The sequence below is a fragment of the Melanotaenia boesemani genome, chromosome 19 (assembly GCF_017639745.1).
Source record: "Melanotaenia boesemani isolate fMelBoe1 chromosome 19, fMelBoe1.pri, whole genome shotgun sequence".
In the NCBI taxonomy this organism is placed as follows: domain Eukaryota; kingdom Metazoa; phylum Chordata; class Actinopteri; order Atheriniformes; family Melanotaeniidae; genus Melanotaenia; species Melanotaenia boesemani.
The window spans coordinates 9214396-9230329 of record NC_055700.1 but is presented as its reverse complement, the minus strand read 5'-3'; the positions used below and the strand labels follow the sequence as shown (position 1 = coordinate 9230329).

Below are 15934 nucleotides of genomic sequence, written 5' to 3'. Positions count from 1 at the left end.
CAGCATGCTGATTTTCTTCAAGATTTTGCATTATTTAAGTTCACCTTTCTGAAACATTGCCCACTGCCAGTATCTGCAGCACAATTCAAAACTGTTGTTTCTCCCCATGTTTAAAAGTTTGAAAATTGCTCTCTACATTAAATCATTCACCTGTTTTCTTCTCCAAACATATAACAGTCAAGTTTTTAACTTCATCAGTCCACTACACTTGTTTCCAAATGTAACAGACAGATTTAGACGCTCACTGGCAAACTCCTGATGCCAATTGTCATGTTTCCCTTAATGACAGGGATGCAGCTGTGCGCTGCAACCATTTACCACCACTCCAGTCTCCTAGAGCTCCTTGGTGATCTTTTGTAGGGTTTTCATTTGCTTTTTTAACAGTTTTAAAAACATTATCCTCTGAATATATTAATTTTTTTAACAATACCACATCCTGAACTCTATTTTTAACAGTGCTTTCTTTATTACAAACAACAGACAAAATGTGGGTCAGGCTTTTAAATTCACAGCTTATTCTTAAAGCATAGTCATCCAGCAGGGACTCATGAATGGCTGTTCACTTTATGCAGACCCCATATTTTGTCTGCCAATGTGGGTGGTGAACGAAGCCCCAGGACAACAAACTAAGCTCATGTAAGAAAACCACAGCAGGCCCACATGAAACCCCTTTAATGCATCATCCAGGATGCACAATTGGACTAAGGAGGGCTTTAAAATGGGCCTTATATTTTCCATGTACATAGCACTACTTTCTGCATGATATAATTGATTATCTTGACTTAAAAGGAATCATAAAACTCTTGTGTAAAGCAGACCATTAGCTGTCTATTAGTGGGTTTCAATGTGCTTCTACAGCCAATTTACATATTAATGTGTTTTCTCTCATTTCTACATGTAAACACTCATAAACATCTGCCCACAAATTTTTATAGAACGGACATCCTTGAAACAAAAAACAGTAAAAGGTCAATTAGTGATTTATTTTGATGTAGATGTGGGGGAGCTACGCATTGTTTGTCGCTCAGCTGGAGCTTGTAGTTCTCTTCTGTTCATCACTAGTTCCCCTGACCTGGATGGGAAAAAATAGAGCTGGATTGGAAAGGGCCATCAAATACTAAGCTTAATTGCCTGGTTAATGAAGATGTTCCCCACAGAGTTTTCTTCTAAGAGGATTCACCAATCTGCTTATTCATCTACATCATACTAGCTGTTGGTCTTGCCATTGCATTCTTGAACTGCTTGCTGTTTTTGTATATTGTTTTCTTTCCTGTCTCAGAAAACTATTTATACACATCTATTGTAAGTCTTTGACCATTTGCATCCCAAACACATTTTAATGTATTTTCATGACATGCAGTGTTTTACAGAAGTTGTTGTGTTCCTTAGTTTTTCCTTTTCAGTAAGACTGGCAGTTGAAGGAATCTGCGTTATATTTCCACATAAATCATTCAAAAACACACTTTGACAGGTGGGGATGTGGGCATATCACTTGCGTGTGTGCGACGGAAATGATATTGAACATTTTAACTGTGATAGAGGAAAGTAATTTCCATTTAAAAAAAGCAGGTGCTTTGATGTATTTTTTGGGTGTTAAAGTAATTGGTATCCTAATACACAATGTCTCCTCCTTCCTTATCTCTTCCCACCCCCTTTTTCTTTCTTACAGAGGATGAGCTGCAGCTACTTGCTCTGCACTATCCTGCTCTTCGTGGCTGTATTGCTAGCTGTCACTGTAACTGGCACCATCCTCTTTATGAATCACTACCAGGCCCCACCCATGTCTGATGGCCTACCCCACATTTCTACCAATCAGGATGAAGCAAATGCCCTGGTCACTGTTGAGAGAGGCGATGGCTCTCGGATCAACATCTTCATTGACCCCAACTGTCCTGACTACAATAGCAACTTTATGCGCCTGGAGGGTGTGCAGACCTCCCTGCTCCACTCACTGACTGACCACGACTCTGACCTGAAGTCAGTGAAGGGCCAGGATCGGGTTCTGCTGACAAACTTGGGTGAGGAGGTGACCAAGCTGACGGCTCATGCAGGGCAGCTGAAAATGGACATTGAATCTCTACGCAGGGGACAGGGCAACCTGGGGCAAGACCTAAACTCACTACAGGCAGAACAGGGACGCCTCATACAGGTGAGATACATTTATACACACACACACACACACACACACACTATAGATCTTAGAGATACAAATCACCTAATGTCAGAATTGTCAATAAGACAGAATTTTACATATAAAATATGCAATCCCAGCCACAGCATCTTATTTATAACTTTAGAAGGATTTAGATTCCCTGCTCTCATAAAGATACAATTAATAGATTAAAAGATTAATTCCTGCATGAAAGGCCCGGCTGGAGGTAAATTAATATAATTAACATGTGATTTATCTATTGAAGACATAGTACTGTACTTGGCCCTAGCACTGTGATAGTTTGGCCAGATAATTATAAAGACACCATGAATATGTTGAACCTGCTTTGAAGTGCAGACCCCCACTTTGGTTCTTTTGGCTTATATATTATTTTATTTGACATCATTAACTATTAACACTGACACATTAATGTGAAAAAAGCATATTACTGATATAGCTGCAGGAAAGAGACAGTCAGCTGGAAAAATTTTCTAAAGGTTTTATATACATAGACTCCATCTAAACTAAAAAGTTGAGAGATAATTAATGGGGGAGCAAAAAAGAGAACAAAACAACATAAACAAGGTTGCTCTTTGTGATCTCTATTTCCTTTTCTTTTTTGTAATTTTTGCTGAGTTACTGGATCATTTGAATATTTATTAACATTAAAACTTGTGGGGGGATTAGAGGGAAGAATCTGTATTTGGCAGAACTTGTTAACAACCGCCTTCACAAATATGACACACACAACACATTCCTTTTTGCAAGACGTCAAAAGCCAAGAGGTGGGAAACAACACCTCTATATGTCATATTATCTATCTGTCAAGAAAAGGTTGATGAAAGGACTATAATTTCTTAAGCATAACAAAGTTGAAGTATAGAATATTATAAACAGAGAAAACTCACAAGTAAAGGACAGTGTTGTAGTTGAATAGATGTCTAAGTTTCTTCCCACCAAAGGATAATAGCCTGAAGTATTTCTGTGATTGTATAAAGTTACTGTATTCACCCAATATAGTCCTGCTCTTTCCTTGTTTATTTTGCTTCTTTCAAGTCATGGCCAGAGGGGCTGGCCTAGGGGGCAGATTTCCCCGGGTATCCCCAATGAATACAGTCAAATTTTAACAAGTATTTAGTTTAAACTGACCTGTACATGGGTTTAATGCAGATGGAAATGCAGCATATAATGCACTTCTATATGTTGTTCTATATGATGTTCTACATCATTATTACCACATTCTTGATCATAATAAAGCATTTAAATGAGTTACCTCACAGGACACAATATCTGGGGGCAACTTATTGTCAGTGAGTAAACTTTTTATCACCAAAGCAGTTGTACTTAATTCTGCCCTTTATCGGTAAAGGCAGGAATTTGTTGAAACAAGTTTTGTAACAGTCTGTACTGTACTGGAATGTGGAACAACAAAAGATGGTAATAATAATAATAAATTTTAAAAAATGAGTAAAAAAATAAAACATTGAATTTTATAAAGTCACAGGAAAATATACGAAAAAGCTAATTAATCCAAAGCCCATAAACTGGCAGAAAAGTTAACTGCGTAACTTTACATTCATTCACATTTCACAGTTAACAGTTTTTCTTAGTCACTAAAACACTAAACTCCCTTCTCTAAATGAAATTCTCTGAGCTCTGACCTCATTTTTCAAATCAATTACTCTTCTGGCTAACAAACACTCGTACTTACACACAATTCGAAAAACTCATCTGCTCTTTTTTTTGCAAAACCTTAAGCACATTTTCAGTCACTAAACACTTTTCACACTGCGATACTTATGTTCCCAAACCGTAAATACTGACTGGAAAATGTGAAAACAACTCCAAGAACTCCAAACTGAACACATATGCTTCTAATGATGTGATCAGATTAAGTTCAGAGTGTAGGTGGATCGTGTTCATCATCTACTATGGACAGAAACATACAGAAAAATAGAGGAGGAAGAAGATGAGGGATGAGGAAGAGACAGAAGAAGATACAGAAGAATCAGATAAACTTTGTCCTTGTTCATGGAAAGAGGGAAGCAGGATCACTAGCAGCACATGATGCAAAGCCATGAGGCGTGATCTGCAACAACAGTGACTTCTGAATAGTTGTTTTAGCCTTATAGTAAGTAGTGAAGATTGTCATGACAGTGTAACAATTCTTGCCTTCATATAGCCTAACTCCCTAATTTTGTGATGCTGTATGTGTGTCTTCTGTCCCTTTAGGCTTTTCCACCCCTGTTCTGTTCTTTTTCTTCAAATAATTAGACTTTGCAAATTATAAAAAATAAAAAAATAAATAAACACAGAGGGACTTCTTAGTTGCTTCATATTATATTAAAGTCCAGACGTTAAGCATATACAAAGGTGCTTAAGGGATGGATTGTGAAACTCCTATCGATGTGCATTGATTGTGAAGCTGCCTTAAGAAGGATGACAGTTCACTGGACCTGCAAGGTTGCTGTTGGTTTAGTCTCTTTTTTGTCCTGAGTGCAAAATCAAAACATCATCATTGCCTTAGTCAATGCCAACTCTGGCATGTCACTTTCTTTTTACATTGTAAAAGCCCAGTCAGTGCTAAATTAAAGTGCAAATAGGGCTCATGTTCCACAGGCTCATGTTCCACTGAGTATATCTCACTCAGTCTTGTGTTTGTTGAGGAAGTCACATGGGAAGAAAAGCCCATCATGATTTAGGAAACACTACAACTTGCACATTAATTCATCAAGATAACATTTTTTCCCCCAAGATGTGTAAAGCAGGCTCAGCATTGAAAGAAAACTTCAGTAGACCCCAGAGTTTCACCCTGTCAGTTGATCTATCGATGATGAATTTCATAAGTGGGGAGTTTCCTATAATCTTCAAACTCCATCTTTTAATTTGATCTTATCAGTCTTTCCGTTCTGCAGTAAACAGATTTTATTGCTTCCAGCCAAAAAGCTTAAACAACTGGATTATTTCTTCCCTCAGTTCTTTCTTAAACCCAGAAATCTAAAGCTTGTTGTACAATCTTTTGAAATCACTCAAAAAAGCTGGGTGGCTCTTCTCTACCTCTGTAGAGTAAGTATCCATGTGTACTTAGGGGCTACACAGTGAGAGCAGCAAGTGGTCCACTTCCTCTGCTACTCCTAATGTGTGGTGTACTGTAGGTGGCATGGAGCAGTGGGCAGGGTAAGTGGAGGTGGTACCAGCAGGTATACTCCAGGTGATTGATTTCCTCTGTGGAGGCAAGGCATGTGGTGTGCACATCCGTTGTTTCTGCCTGACACCACGGTGTGACTGTATGATCTATTAGCAACCTGTGGCCTGGACTTCTGATTTATAGGCTGGCACAGAGCTGACTGTGTCAGTGTTGGTGATGGCTCTGTGTGCACCCCAGCATCTACAATAAAACATAAACAAACGCTTCCACATTCCCCTGAGGTAATATGTAAGAGACTGGTTGCAAAATCTGATTTAGGACCAATCTGTTTTGATTATTCAAAAGCTGACATATTAATTTTTCACTGTAAGAGCTTACAGCCTGAAATAGAACAGAGCTCCAACGCATTTACATTTAACTAAATCACGGGAAAGACTACTCCCAGCTGTAGGTCAACGTTCAGAATGATGGACAAGATCAAGCACAATGTTCTAAGCCAGTGCAGTGTTTGATATGTGTATCCAGTTAAGTTAATTTGAAATTCAAAATATAGTTTTCATTTGAAATTGGTATAATTTCTTCTCTAATCAACAGACAGCTAACTATGCATAAACAAATATTTAAAACATATTCAACTGCATTAAATTCATGCATCTTGTTAGCTCTTTTTTGATTCGTATGACCCAATCTTGTAATGTGTTTACTCTCCTTTATTTTCAAACCTAACCTTAAAATTGAATCAGGTTCTTCTGTACCCAGAGGAAAGATTTACTGCTCACTTTTTCTCTTTCAAACCTCAGGAGACAAAAATGTGATTCTCACTTCAACCTCATTTTAGTTTCAATATTTTCTCATACACGTCTCTTATATTTCTCCTAAAATTGCACTAGAAGCAGTGGTGAGACATCCCGTTAGCAACAGGAGTCATAGTTGAGATGTAATTGAGACACCTTGAAAAACTTTTGATGTCGTCTTTTTATATTCATTGCAGAACAAAATCAGCAAAAATAGAGGAACACAGGATAACCTCCCCAGGTGAGGTTTGAACCGATGACCTTCTTGCTGTGAGGCGTGGTGCTAACCACCATCTTTTAAAAATCCAACCTTTATCCCAAAAGAAGTTGGGACGCTGTGTAAACTGTACATACAAACACAAGGCAGTTATGTTCAAATTTCATCAGCCCATATTTCAATTTACACAGGAGATCAGAAACATAACAGATGTTGAAACTAATGCATTTTACTATTTCATCAAAAAAAATTACTGTAAATTATTTCTCAAAGATGATAATGTTATAGCTGTGTGCATTTTATTTTTGCATCAGTACACTTTTGCAACTATAACTCTCCATACTAATACACCCATATGGAGGCTGTAGATCTAAAAACTCATCACCCAGCGGTAAGGAGGCTCAACTATAAAAGGTTCTCAGACAGTATATACTTTGAAAGATAAAAAGATTACACCTTCTTGTACAGAAATCCATAGTGATAGCTGGCAGCACAATTTACAATATAGAAATTTATTATCATTTTGAACTGAAATACTACATTTTTGCCCTGCATTCATCATTTAATCACTTATTTTTATATTTTACAATGCGGGATTATGGGAAATAAATATTTGTTGATTTAAAAATAAAACTGATTAAAAAAATAAACATACAAAACAAAACAAATGTGGGTATATATGAACTTTTTATTTGCTCTGCCTGAGTTCAGCATTAGATTCACGAATAAGAGAGGATGGAAAAGAGAATAGTTTGAGGTTATAATGATAACTCTTTGATTTCTATGCATGAGCTAAAAATAAAGGCTGCAAAAGTTAAGGAAATCTGAGAATTATTTGAAAGTTTTATGAGATCTCTTATGAAACATAAAACAAGACCAATTTGAGCCTTTCAGCGTATTTCAATTTTGGAGAAAAAAAATGAGAAATAGGAAAACAAATAAGCCATTGACTCATTTTTGGTTTCACACAGGTCTTACTTTTGTCTAGGAAAAATAAAAGATCTCTTTTCTCATTTTCCTTTCTTCTGGGTGCTTTCATTTGTGTATTTTGGTACTTTGACCGTCATTAAAACACCTCTAGTGTTTACATAATTAATCCATAATTAATCAATGCCCTGTCACACATTTGATTGCTTTATTATGAGGTTCTGCTAGAAAAGGTTTATATCCATTAAAAACAGTTATGTTCGTTTATCCTTCACACTGCTGCAGTTCCTTTTAGATTTTTGGGCCTGCCTCTTTGTCACTTTTCTTTTTTCTTCTTTTTTTAATACTTTTTATTTATGCTTCTCTTTGTCACTTTTCACATTTTCAACTTACACAAAGCACTAAATAAGTGATATACATCAATGTGAATATTAGATCTCAAGAACTGCTTTTGGGACAGTCATTACTTCATAAATTTCCTCCTTCATCAATCACTTCTTAAATTCCAACTTTTAATTGGTATGAATTAAAGCAACGCTCATTAAATGTCATTTATTAGGCTTGGACTGGAACCTGTGGTCAAGCATGTGGTCATAAATTAAAAATACTTTAAAAAACTGAGCTCTCATATCCTGCAGTCTTGCTCATCAATGCACCAAATCTGACTGCAAAAAGACCACAACACGGTAACGACTGCAAGGAAGAGCATGACTAACTGATTTCCTTGAACTGCAGGTCACAGTTTAAACTGAATTATGTGGCCCTGGAATAATAATGGTTTTAACAAGTGACACCCACAACCTCTGCTCAAGATCTAGGGGCAAACTGCTGCTCCTGTAGAAAACCAAGTAGTCTTAAGCTATTCATTCTTGACATAATTCCTTTGTGTACTTGACAAAGTAAAACTATGATTGCTGCTGGTGCATTAGCCTGAAAAAACAAATACTGATTAAAGTCCCACAATGGAATTTAAAAGGGTAACTTCAAAGATACAGTTTACTGCTTCAAAAAATAAATATCAGCATTTTGTAAGTCCAAAGAACTATTATTAAAAAAATGGAAAATGTAAATAAAGTAAAAGTAATATTTTTGAATACATGTAGTAAATACATCTTACATACATACATACACTTATATATATTAGTAAGTGCAGAAAAATTGTAAAAAACTGTAATCTAAGTTAGTCTGAAATAAACTTTTTAAATTATGTTTATGATTCAGAGAAAGAGAAATTTGCAAAACTGAGACATTTAGAGATGACGTCAGTTGTGCATTATCTTATAGTACAAGTATGTATATATATACCAAGACTGAGGAACAAGTACAATGTTTGTTTGTTTGTTTTTTTTCATTTCTTCCATTAATGCTTTTTTAATTGCTCTCCTAGTCTCTGTGTATTTCTCCCCAACTCTAAAGTACTTTTGGCTAAAAATCACAAGCCTGTTCAGAGATCAGAGACTTTGTGTGAAATGAATCAGATGTGCTATGAAAACCGTCTCATTCAGTATGAAGGTTACGTCCGTCATCGAGGATAATCTTTTATTCATTGTTTGCTTCAGAGGCCTTTATGTCTGACTGTTTAATCAGACCGATAGAGTAAATCGGGCAGTTTGACCTAACATTTGTGCACCACTGTAATACAAGAAGCACTTATTGAGTCAATTTAAGCTAAACTGAACTGCATGCACTTAACATGGAAAATGTGGAAACTCCATCCCGTTAACCCAAACTAGCTTAACATCAAGAGGCAGTGATGCAGAGGTTAGTGTTGCTCCTGGTTCAATCCCAGCTGATGAGTTTGAAAGCTTTCTTTGTGCTTGTGGGGATTTGTTCCGAGTTACCTTCCATAGTCTTACACATGACTTGAATTGGTGATTTGAATGGCTGTGGATATGAATGTGCATGCTTGTCTCTTCTTAGTTAGTTTTTTTCTGATGAACTGGAAATTGACTTTTTCATGGTATTCCTCCAAATATGATAACGAGGTGGATTTCAGCTCCCCAGTCCCACCATTTCACAATAAAAGAGGTATGAACAAGGGATGGACAGCTTGGATGTCCTTCACTGTTTTGGTTTGACTGTTCTTGAAATGAGCATCAGCAGTAACAAGCTGCCAACGATGGACATCATTCAACGTAATGCCTTGAAGGAAATTTCCTCTTAAATCTCATCCATTGCGGACAGACTCTACACTCAAGAGCACACCAATACAATTTTATAAAAAATAAATAATAAATTAAATGATTTTTTTTTATTATTTAGTTATTGTATAATAATACAGGATTTGATGCAGCTCACATATTTCCATAATTTATACTGTTTTAATTATTTTCATTATTTACAATTTCTTTCAAAACAGATAAACATTCCTTACTCACAACCATATTTATTACATTTTAGTGCCATTGTTGCATTAATAGTTCTCACCAGAATTAGTCCCATATCTCAAACAAAAGTATTATCACGATAGTAAGTTATAACTCAGTTCTTCAGCAGATCCACAGCTCCTGTGTGCAGAATGATAAACTGTTATGATCTAAGAAGGAGAGGTAGAAATCTCCTTTCTGTAAATGTAAGTCCATGAGTGAAAAACATTTAGAGTATTTTTCAGTATTATAGATGAATTAAGGACCATAAAAATTTATTTCAGTGAACAACAAAACATATTTAAATAGTATGTTAAGCAGCAGCTTTAAAGCACCGTAGTGTAGAAGTTTATCATGCTCTGGATTTATAACTGAAATCATGCTATAGCAAGGATATGTTTGAGGTTTTAAATTATTATCAGCTTTCAAGGGCTGCACCAGTCAAATGGGAAAAGTTGGGCACATTTTGATTTGCATGACTGGGCAGCCACTGTTTGTGAAGGGAAGATGTCACATTAGGCAGATGGTGACTGAATGACATTTCATACTTGCTTATTCCAGCCTTGCAGCTACACTCAGTGTGTCTCTCTGCACATCAGATTTTGGCCAATTATCACCTTTTTTCCTTTGGCTTTTACTTACATTTCAATCAGTGCAGTAATGTGTAAGGAGGTACATTACAAGTTAAGAAGATAGACAAAAGAAACTCAATTTACCTTCTATAACAACTAAAGCCACACCTTTGTTGTTTATGCTACAAATATGCAAACTGGCTTTCATTTAAACCTTGACACACAAAAACAACACTCCTTGTGTTACGTGTTTAGGTGTAATGGAATTTAAAAGCCAATGCAAAGGCTTGCTAATCAGATCTAATTAGAAGATGATCTTAATTGATGTGTCTATCACAGCTAACCATTGAGGCTACAGACAATCCTGCTTTGAAAAGAGACACAAACAGAAACTCAGCACTTTATGTGACTACATCAGAAATATTTTTAAAAATACAGTTTTAACTGTGCATACACAAAAGAAGTGTATAAAATCCTGTAGTTGAGGAGATTGTAGTAATTTATGAAATATATGTATGAGTATCTGTAGTTTTCTTACAAGTTGCATATCCACGAAGCATCCTTGTTAATGTCTGTATGCAAGTTTAAATCACAGCTGCATGTAAAATTATTTCAGCCTAGCTTTCTATGCCTTTGTGGTGGATTGCATAGATATTGAGGCCAGGGAATGGCCACTAGGGTATTTGTCTAATGCAGTTTGAACACCTGCTTATGGCTGCACAGACATACTTTCTTAGAAGAATCTGAACCCCATGTAGTTTGGAGGACTTTGAACACTGCAGGTTTTTGTATAGGGCATGTTTGCATGTGAATGAGAGAGAGAGGTGATGAAATAATAGTATTGATGGGGGATATACATATACATATACACACACATATATATATATATATATATATATATATATATATATATATATACATATATATATATATATATATATATATATACATATATATGCCAGCATAAGAAAATACAAGGATTTTTTTTTTTTTTCATATCTGTAAAGGTACGTATATACATGTAAAGGTATGATGTATGTATACATATGGGGAACAATATTATATACAGCCAACTAGGGCAAAATGTGAGTAAACGACCTTTCTGTAATGAACATCACATAAAGAGCTGCAGGAAGGGAGTGACCATGGCAGATCAGAGAGGTTACTCTGCTCTTTGCTAGTCCTAGCACACACATTCATCAGCAGCCTTCCCACAGGGCTCTTTGTGTTTCACTACATTCACCAGAGTGCATTATGGAATGAGCTACCATGTATCTTTGCTGCTAGGGGCAGTCTTTGCACCTGTGTTCATCTAAATTTCCTGAAAGGATCACACTCAGATAGTAGTAGTATACAGTATGAGTAAGAGTATTGTTACAAATTTGGCCTGATTTACATAAATACTGGTTTTTCTAAATTATACCATACTATATATATATATATATATATATATATATATATAAACAAAATAAATATAAAAAAAGAAAGAAAAAAAATTTAAATAAAATTAAACACAATTAAAAACCCTTTGGTATTCTAGTGGGTGTTGAATTTGGGTGTTGCTCCAAGATTGCAGGAGCACCAGGGTCAGGTCAAATACTAAACAAAAGAATAACAATTAATAAATAAAGATAAATAACAAATTATATAAAATAAATACATACGTTTTAAAAAATTTATTAAATAGATAAATGATGTATAAAGAAATAAAATAATAAAAAAGAAAGGCTAGAGGTGGTTTGTCACAAATTTGCCACAACAGACTGCTTAAGTCATCTACAGTGCTACTGGCACAAGTATTTTCTTTCCAAAAGGCTTTTAAACTAACTTATATGATGTAATAGACAAATAAGTTAAATTTAACATTAACTCAATTCAGATGTTATTATATGCTGTGAATAAATATATCTAATGAATCCAAGGCTGGAACCACTGACAATAAAATCTACTAGAAAAACTGGTTTTAATTTACACCACCTTACAAATGCATGTTAAAATGAGGAGAGTACAAATCAATTCAGATTATTTATGTGTTTCCTATAAAAACAAAAGCTCTAGGGAGAATGGACCCCATCTGAAAATGCCCCAGCCTACTTTAATTGATCACCTCCACTGACCTTAGTAGGCACCAACCACCATTTTTCATCAGCTCTGCTGAAGTTTCTAAATTCCAGAGAGCATTTGGTTATTTTACTGGACACAAAATAAGTGTACGCCCCCAACTGCAGCATGAGTCATCAACATTTCTTTTTACAGAAAATTACAAATGCTAAAACACCATTAAGGACACCCACAAACCTTTTTATTTATTAATTTATTTATTTATTATTTAACTATTTGTAGAAGATATATAGTGAAAAAGAAAGAAAGACCACATTAAAATACTGAAACACCACTAAGAAGATTGATTTTATGGGGACTTAACTGGTTGTAGCAGGATGAATTCTAGCTCTTAATATAGTCAGGAATTGTTTTTATATCATTTTATATCGTAAAGTTCTTAAGAATTGAATTTCTTAAGAATCGTAACTCAGTTTAACTGCACACATCTGACAGTTAATGTGTTTAATGTGGGGAAATAAACAGAAAACACAGACTGTCTTGAAGGTAATAAAAGCCATTTTGGAAAATAGTTTAAAGCACTGTAAAGAGAACTTGGTGTATGTGATTATTAAAAACCATTAACTGTAAAGGTGTATTTTTCTCTCCCTTTCTCTTTTTTTGTGTGTACCACAGCTGCTGTCAGATAGCCAGATCAACATGGTGAAAGTAGTGAACTCAGTTAGTGATGCTCTTAATGCCATGCAGAAGGAAAATGTGGGTCTGAAGGCAAGAGCCAAGGCTGACTTACAACGGGCACCTGTCCGGGGGGCTCGCTTCAAGGGCTGCTCCAATGGTAAGAGTAGATTTTTTTTTTGTATGTGTGTGTGTGTGTGTGTGTGTGTGTGTGTGTGTGTGTGTGTGCACGCCTGTCTTACGAGATTCTTTCTGGGTCGATTTGTCCGATGTTCCATCACCTGTCTGTCTTTCTTTATGAAGTTTGTGCATCATGAACTACTTATATATTGACCTTTTGCCTTTCTGTTCTACTCCATGTCATGATCCTCCTTCTGGCCCCCAATACCACTTTTTTACTAAATCATATTCCAGTGTGATCTGGCTGTCATCCATCTCAGCCTATATTCATTCAATACAGCCACTCCAGGCAGTATCAGTATGTTTCTCTGGGCTACAGCTCATCCACATTATTCAGTGGCCTTGGTAGAGATGTGGAATTTTTTACTGTACATGAGAGATGACTTGCACATCCACTGGACTGTGTTGCTGAAAGGTAGAGGAGGGCCTGAGGCATCATCCCGTTGGAAGGCTTTTAACCAGGCATGGTATACCCAACGGCATTCCCCTGCTGGATTTGCCTTCATAGGTAGCCGAGGAACACAGAGCGAAGGCTGGTCGTGCACAGAATATTACATGCAGGAACAGGGAAGGAGAGCGACAGGCATGACTTAAGAATGTGGAAGACGTTTCATGAATCTGCAAACATAAAGCCATGTACTTGCAATTCCACTTATACTGTATGAATAAAGGTAAAACAAAGTTTAAAGAAAAAATTAAAAAGGCATGTGACATCATTATCCTAATTTATTCAGCTTACAGATTATTTGGCATACCTACAGTCAGCTGTTTCTTCAGATTATTCAAAAGTGCTCCCCATAATAGTTGAAATACCAAGCCAGAATCTAATGTACATAGGCATATAATAAAAAAATCTGAGTTTTATGCCACTTCTCAGAAAGCAAAATCAGTTTTATCTATGAGTATTATCATAACATTGCAATTATATACAATGAAAACTGTTCATCACTAAAAATGTTCAGCTAATGTGATAAATAATTGTTTCTATATGGGTTGGACTCATCTCAATATGTTGGAAAAACTCATTTTAATCAAAACACACTTATATTCATTATTTTCAATGACTTGCTAGCCAGTTTGAGATCTGTCCGTGGTGCTGAAACGTACATCAGAAAGCCACTAATTTGTTTCAAAGTGCTTGCATTATGATCCCGCTGAGAATTGTCTCGCCTTAATCACATTTTCTGAAGCAATCAGCAAACAGTTACTTGAAACAAAGCAGAACATCAACTGGCAATAAATTATAAACCAGTTGACATATAAATGATCTTTTAGATCTTTGCAAGAAACTTATAATGAAATGATATCTTCAAACAGAGTTTAAAATGATCGTCTCCTGGCTCTATCTTAATGTTAACAGCAACAGACACACACTCAAAAAAAAAAAAAACATCTTCCTCTATAGTGCAATGACAGATCATTAGTGAAGTTTGTGAAATGCTTAAAGTTCCCTCGGCTGAATGTTGCATCACTGATCTGAAAATCTTATTGCAGGCTTAAAGTTTAGTGTGGCATTAGATTGTACATGTGTTTGTGTTGTTGTGTTTATGCCTGTCCATGGTGATAGATAATTATGTAACAAGGTTAAGTAAGTCTCCAGGACAAAGCCTTAGTAACAACAGCATTGACCGTGTTGTGGTTGCTGGAGTAAGGCCGTCAGACTGCTTCTGTTCTCATTATTCCCACAAAGCCTCTCAGAGATGAGTTCAGTTAGGTGACCATCAAGCTCAATATTAATATCACCTTGTAACTCTAGTGAAAATTAAAATAAAGCTTGTCTTTAAGTTTTAGGTTTAAAGTTTAATGAAAAATTGAAAGATTTATAAATTATTCAGTTAAAAATAATAAGAAAAATAATAAGAAAGTACTGGAGACTAAATTTAATTATGTTTACTTGTATCAGTTATTTAATGCAACAACTTCAGTATTTGCTTTTGTAAAGTCATATAATTGCAAAGTCGACATTAGCAAATATTCAGGGCCTTATCCTGAAATAGTATATTAAAAATGAATGTGAAGAGTCGTATATTATGTTTCAGATGGACTCATATGTCCTATTACTACCCCATTTCTTCAAAGAAACAATGCGAATGAACTTGATTGTTGGGTGATTTGTGTTTAAAGTTACTACAGAAATAATGAGAAGTATAAAATCAAAAGAGAGACAAAGACTTAATCTTTATTCTTTCTGTCAGTGTGCTTTTGGTCAAAGTGAAAAGACTGGACAAAGTACATTGGAACAATATATAGCTATGTATACAAATATATGGGGGGGCAAGACCACAGCAAGCATTACACATAATTACCCAGAATGCATTGCAACATAAACAACCATAGTAGCATACAAGTGAAATATTTTTTTTCTGCCACTAAACAGTGATGTATAGTTAAGATCACATTTTATAGCTGAAGCAAATATCAGTCAAACAATAAATCTTAGTTGGAGTTCCCTTTAAGGGTGAAATAATTCTTCTAACATGTTATTGGAACGTGATTGACTGTAACATAGAAAGACTGAAATATAAAGCAAAAGTACCTGTTACTTGGAGTTTCTCTCAATTAGTAAATTTAGCTCAAGGGTTCAGCACCATGGACAGAGCATCTCAAATTATGAACCCAATGAATTTTAAACCTTCTAGTGACATTTTTTTTTATTCATTTATTTATTTTTTTTTAAGCCACACCTAATTGGTCATTATCTTGTGCAATCCTTCACAACATTAATAAAGACCAAAAAATAAATAAATGAATAAATAAATAATAAAAAAATAAATGAAATCAAAGCTTCCATCTCACATTATATTATCCCCCCCCCCCACCCACACACACACACACACCCCCA

General features: G+C 35.5%; 1 protein-coding gene across 4 annotated transcripts in view; it reads left to right on the top strand.

Annotated features, from left to right (window-relative positions):
• Nucleotides 1-15934, top strand: part of fibcd1b (fibrinogen C domain containing 1b) — a 125685-nt gene that overhangs the window by 39048 nt on the left and 70703 nt on the right. For all 4 annotated transcript variants that reach the window (XM_041970758.1, XM_041970762.1, XM_041970760.1 and 1 more), the window contains 2 exons: nucleotides 1670-2149; nucleotides 12913-13072. In XM_041970758.1, coding sequence (XP_041826692.1) covers nucleotides 1670-2149; nucleotides 12913-13072 — 640 coding nt within the window. The remainder of the gene's footprint in view (nucleotides 1-1669; nucleotides 2150-12912; nucleotides 13073-15934) is intronic.